Source organism: Dermochelys coriacea, chromosome 22, assembly GCF_009764565.3.
Source record: "Dermochelys coriacea isolate rDerCor1 chromosome 22, rDerCor1.pri.v4, whole genome shotgun sequence".
Taxonomy (NCBI): Eukaryota; Metazoa; Chordata; order Testudines; family Dermochelyidae; genus Dermochelys; species Dermochelys coriacea.
This window is the reverse complement of record NC_050089.1, coordinates 1,399,936-1,405,935: the sequence shown is the minus strand read 5'-3', so window position 1 is coordinate 1,405,935 and position 6,000 is coordinate 1,399,936. Positions and strand designations below refer to the sequence as shown.

Genomic DNA, 6,000 nt, shown 5'->3' with positions numbered 1-6,000 from the left:
AAACCATGTTGACTTTTATGCAACAATTTATGTTCAATTTATGTGTCTGACAATTTTATTCTTTACAATTGTTTCAACTACTTTGCCTTGTACTGATGTTAGACTTACCCAGTCTGTAATTGCTGGGATCACCTCTAGAGCCCTTCTTAAATATTGGCGTTACATTAGCTATCTTCCAGTCATTGGGTACAGTAGCTGATTTAAAGGACGTGTTTAAGTGTGAAACCCATCAAACCCATAACTCCTGGTAGAGCTATAGCAAATCTCTTACAGCTTCAGCCAATCTTGATTTAAAGACCTCAAGTGATGGAGAATCCACTACATCCCTAGGTCTGTTGTTCCAAAGGTTAATTACCCTCACTGTTAAAAATGTGTGCCTTCTTTGTAGATCGAATGGCTGCTAGCTGTTGCACCGTATTCTGCCCGATAAATTAAAGAGTCCTTAATTATCAGAAATCTTCTCCCTGTGTAGGTATCTATAAACTTGCCTAAAACAATAATGCAATGCTCAGCTGGTCAGTGCTAGCAGTATTGACTCTTTCTCGTCCCACACTAAGCAGGGTGAGTGATTGCCAAGAATATAAGAAAAAAGCAATCAGTTGGAAGCAGCTGCCTAATTGTGTTAATTAGCTCAAGGTTCTGCAGCTCCAGATCCGCATGGCCCCACAGCATCTGCTCTGCCATCTACGGCAGAGTGACCCAGTATTGACAAGCCCAAACATCCAAAAATCAGAGAAGATTTTAATTCAAAATCATGAGATCAAAACAAAACCCAGATTTGGGCTCTTTTAATTTGCCTGCTGACTTTTCAGACTTTTAGCAATCGTGGGGTTTTAAGCTTTTTTCCACGCTATGAAGGCTAGACCATTCCTCTCTTCTAAATGGAGGCTGAGATTATCACATACCTTTTTACTCTAGGAGTTAACATTAAATAGTGCAAGAGTTGACCCCTACGCTCCGGTTGCAAGGAAAGCAGAAATTCTACCTCTAATTAAATGCACATTCCTAATATAACTACAAGTACAAATATTAGTTTTCTACAGCGTCCCCTCATTGGGCCTAGTTCTGCTTTTAACTGCTGTAAAAGTGGGAGATATTATGTTGCAGTAAAACTGATGTGACTTCAGAACCAGGCTCTGCATTGCCACCTGTTTTAGGTATTGGTGCTACAGGGAAATCGCTTTGCTACTGATGGGGCAGTGACTACCTAGGGGAAAACAGCAGCCACTAGGAGCTCCCTCCACCCTCTGATACTTAAACCTACTTTAGTGCCTGGCAGACTGCAAGCTAGAGCCCCGGGGTCTGGCATATGGGGAAGGTAGCTGTATATGGGGGCTGAGAAGTGTTTGGGGTGTGGATAGTCTATGGAGGCTGAGATGTGGGTATATGGAGAATGTATGTAATGAAAGAAGCAGAAAGATGTGTAAGGAGTGCAAGGCAGGGGGAGTATGAGGAGGGAAGGGGTGGAGCTGGGGCAGGAGGTCTATGGAGAGGAATAAGATGTGGGGCTGTATGTGCTTGGAGATACAGGCAGGGTTGCAGGGCCACAACATTATAGTACCTGAAGCGGGGAGCTCAAATGATGCCCCCATGCCCTCTCGCTTGGGCCAAAACTTTGAAAGGTCTCAATTCTGCCTTCTTCCTGTTCTACTCCTCTCATGGTACTGCTCTGCTACCTACCCCAGTAAAGGAGAACTAACAACTTAAAATGCCTTGTTCAAAAATTTTAAGTAACACTTAACTGTCAAACACCTGAACAGCAAATGTAACTTTCCTTGTCTGCATAGTAAACACTGGCATTTGTATCTGTTTGAACAATCAAAGTGGTTATTTGTTTGCAAAGATTTGAACTGCTTCCTGCTGAAGATCCACAGTCTGGGCCAGCTCATGCTCTATTGAAATGGTTGCAAGGCCGACCAGCCTCTCCTGTGTCATTGTGGAGCGTAGATATGTTTTTATTAACTTCAGCTTGGAGAAGCTGCGTTCTCCACTTGCAACTGTTACAGGGAATTGTTTGAAGTATGGCCAGAGCAACAAAAGCCTTTGGAAAGAGGGTGGTCATCTTATTTGTGCACATATATTCTGGGCCAGCTGTAGTGGCTCTCAACACTCAACTGAAGGGGACAAATAAGCAGGCTGGTAGCAGGGCCTGAGCGAAGGTATCAGCGTCTTAAGGGCCTAACTGGCTCCTACGACTTCAGTTGACTGCCTGTTGTCCTCAAGTGGGTCCAGGGAAGCAGCAGGAAACAGGAAGCTCCCGGAGAAGCTGGGGTTAATCAGTCCAGGCTCCTGGGGGTGCTAGCGAGGGACATAAGAGGCTCCTGCTCCTCTCTCTCCCTGCAGCTCCGGCTGCTTTCTGTTATTCCCGCTCCCCTTTTCTCCTGCCTGCCTGTTCTGTCTCTTGTGCCCTCCCTCCTCCAGCACAGCTCTCCCCCCTCTCTGTGCATCCCGAGCAGGGAGGATCCAGATGCGCCAGCAGCAGACACCATTGTCTACACTCTGGGTCCTAGGGGCGCCCCCGCCCCCGCACAGTCTGGCACCTGAGGCAGCTGCCTCACTTCTCCTCATGGCAGGGCCAGCCCCGCAGGGTTGTATAAGGCTGGTATATGTATGGGGAGACATGGAGTGAGATGTGTATGAGGATGGGGTGGGGGTGCCATGGAGAGAGAAGGTTTGTGGGGATGGGGCAGGGCTTGTATGGGGAGAGAGGATTGTAGGGCTATATGTATGGAGCGGAGAGAGGTAGCGAGATGCATGGCCTACATGAAATTTACAAGCAATCGAAGGAAATACTCATTAAACTGTGGAACTTGCTGCCACATGATGATGTTGTGGCCAATAATTTAGCAAGATTCAAAAGGGATTCAATATTTATATGGATAACAGGGATACAGGCGGGAGGGGAGGGGTGCATGGTGGATGGGAGGAGGGGGCCGGAAGGGGCAGAGGTGGGCGGTGAGGGGCATATAGTGGGTGGGAGGAGGGGGCGCGTGGGGAGGGGGCAGAGGCGGGAGGGGAGGGCGCACAGCGGATGGGAGGAAGGCGGTGCACGGGGAGGGGGTGCACAGCGGATGGGAGGAGGGGGGCTGAGGCAGGAGGGGAGGGGCGGACGAGAGGAACAGGGAGGGCGCAGAGGGTGCACGGCGGATGCGGGCAGGGAGGGGGCAGAGGTGGGCGGGGAGGGGTGCACGGTGAGTGGGAGGAGGGGGGCGCACGGGGAGGGGACAGAGGGGGGAGGAGAGGGGCAGGGAGGGTACAGGGGGCGAATGGGGAGGGGGCAGAGGTGGGAGAGGAGGGGCACACGGCGGATGGGAGGAGGGGGGCTGAGGCAGGAGGGGAGACACAGGGAGGGCGCAGGGGTACACGGGGAGGGGGGCAGAGGCAGGCGGGGAGGGGGCAGAGACAGGAGGGGAGGGGCGCACGGGGGATGGGACGAGGGGGGCGCTGCGGAAAGGAGGCACGGGGGCACACGGCAGAGGCGGGCGGGGAGGCGCGGGGGGCGCACGGGGAGGGGGGGGGGGGGGGCGCACGGGGAGGGGGGGAGGCGGGCGGGGAGGGGGGGCCCGAGGGGGGGCGCACGGGGAGGGGCGGAGGCGGGCGGGGAGCGCACGGGGAGGGGGGCGCGGGGGGCGCACGGGGAGGGGCGGAGGCGGGCGGGGAGGCGCGGGGGGGCGCACGGGGAGGGGGGCGCGGGGGGGCGCATGGGGAGGGGCGGAGGCGGGTGGGGAGGGGGGCCCGAGGGGGGGCGCACGGGGAGGGGCGGAGGCGGGCGGGGAGGCGCGGGGGGCGCACGGGGAGGGGAGGCGCGGGGGGCGCACGGGGAGGGGAGGCGCGGGGGGCACGCAGGGAGGGGCGGAGGCGGGCGGGGAGGCGCGGGGGGGGCGCATGGGGAGGGGGGCCCGAGGGGGGGCGCGCGGGGAGGGGCAGAGGCGGGCGGGGAGGGGGGCGCGGGGGGCGCGGGGGGGGCGGAGGCGGGCGGGGAGGCGCGGGGGGGCACGGGGAGGGGGGCGCGGGGGGGGCGCACGGGGAGGGGCGGAGGCGGGCGGGGAGGCGCGGGGGGCGCACGGGGAGGGGGGCGCGGGGGGGGCGCACGGGGAGGGGCGGGGAGGGGGGCGCACGGGGAGGGGCAGAGGGGCGCGGGGAGGGGGGCCCGAGGGGGGGCGCGCGGGGAGGGGCGGAGGCGGGGGGGCGGAGGCGGGCGGGGGGCGCGGGGGGGACGCACGGGGAGGGGGGTGCGGGGGGCGCACGGGGAGGGGCGGAGGCGGGCGGGGAGGGGCGGGGGGCGCACGGGGAGGGGGGCGCGGGGGGGGCGCACGGGGCGGGGCGGAGGCGGGCGGGGAGGCGCGGGGAGGGGGGCGCACGGGGAGGGGCGGAGGGGCGCGGGGAGGGGGGCCGAGGGGGGGCGTGCGGGGAGGGGCGGAGGCGGGCGGGGAGGCGCGGGGGGGGCGCGCGGGCGGGGCGGGGGGGGGCGGGGGGCGCGGGGGGGGCGCGCGGGGGGGGCGGGGGCGGGCGGGGGGGCGCGGGGGGGGGGGCCCGGGGGGGGGCGCGCGGGGGGGGGCGGGGGCGGGCGGGGGGGCGCGGGGGGGGCGGAGGCGGGCGGGGGGGGGGGCGCGGGGGTGCGGAGGCGGGCGGGAGGCGCGGGGGGGGCGCGCGGGGGGGGGGGGGGCGGGCGGGGCGGGGGGCGCGGGGGGGGGGGGGGGGGGGGCGGGGCGGAGGCGGGCGGGGAGGCGCGGGGGGGGCGCGCGGCGGAGGCGGGCGGGGCGGGGGGCGCGGGGGTGCGGAGGCGGGCAGGAGGCGCGGGAGGGGTGGAGGCGCGGGGAGGGGGGCGGGCGGGGGGGGCGGAGGCGGGCGGGGGGCGCGGGGGGGACGCAGTGAGGGGGGTGCGGGGGGCGCACGGGGCGGGGCGGAGGCGGGCGGGGAGGCGCGGGGAGGGGGGCGCACGGGGAGGGGCGGAGGGGCGCGGGGAGGGGGGCCCGAGGGGGGGCGCGCGGGCGGGGCGGAGGCGGGCGGGGGGCGCGGGGGGGGCGCGCGGGGGGGGCGGGGGGGGGCGGGGCGGGGGGCGCGGGGGGGGGGGGGGCGGGGCGGGGAGGCGCGGGGAGGGGGGCGGGCGGGGCGGGGGCGGGCGGGGGGCGCGGGGGGGGCGCGCGGGCGGGGGGGGGGCGGGGGGGGGCGCGCGGGGGGGGCGCCGAGCTGCAGTCCCCGCACAGCGCCGGGCGGGCCCAGGAGAGGAGCCGGGACGCAGGAGGCGGGGACCCGAAGCGGGCCCCGGCGCGGCCGCAGCATGTGACCGGCGGGGTGGGGAACGGGGCTGACCCGCAGGACGTGCCCGGCTGCCGGCCTCCAGCGGGGCATTTAAATGGCAGCGCCCGGCGGGCCCGCCGCTGAGCTCGCCCGTCTCGGCGCCCGGCACCATGAGATCCTCGCTGGCTCCCGGGATCCGCGTCATCCGGGCTCTGCCCCGGGACAGCTGGTAAGCTCCGGGGCCGGCCCGCTACAGGGGCACCAGCGGCGCGGCGCTGCCCGGCCAGGCCGTGGCACAGCCCGTGGGGGCTCCGGCGGGCGAGCGGGGCTGGTCCTTCCGCCGAGGCCTCGTAGCTAAAAGTCTGCCGCGGAGCCACGGGGATGGGCCGGTCCATCCCTGCCCCTAAACCGTGGCACTGTCTGCTCCAGAAAGACTGGGCTGGACTAGCGGGGCACCAGGGAGAGGACATGGCAGAGCTGGGGGGGAGCCCCAGGCTGGAGGGGGCGCGGGGTGGCGGGGCAGAGCTGGAGGGAGCCCCAGGCTGGAGGGGGTGCGGATTGGCACAGGAGAGCTGTGGGGAGAGCCTAGGGCTAGACTGGGCACAGAGTGGCACTGCAGAGCTGAGGGGGGAGCTCCAGTCTGGAGGGGGCACGGGGTGGCATGGAAGAGCTGGAGGGGAGAGCCCCAGGCTGGAATGAGCACGGGTGACACGGCAGAGCTGTGGGGGGAGCCCCAGGCTGGAATGGGCACAAGTGGCA

At 65.9% G+C, this 6,000-nt stretch overlaps 1 protein-coding gene across 4 annotated transcripts in view; it reads left to right on the top strand.

The window, feature by feature from the left end:
* Nucleotides 1-5,167: 5,167 nt before the first annotated feature.
* SLC37A2 (solute carrier family 37 member 2) overlaps nucleotides 5,168-6,000 on the top strand; it is a 62,368-nt gene continuing 61,535 nt past the window's right edge. Inside the window, exon 1 of one of the 4 annotated variants that reach the window (XM_038380821.2) lies at nucleotides 5,168-5,470. In XM_038380821.2, coding sequence (XP_038236749.1) covers nucleotides 5,412-5,470 — 59 coding nt within the window. In that variant the 5' untranslated portion in view covers nucleotides 5,168-5,411. The remainder of the gene's footprint in view (nucleotides 5,471-6,000) is intronic. The other 3 variants (XM_038380822.2, XM_038380820.2, XM_043500986.1) reach the window with 3 other exon arrangements.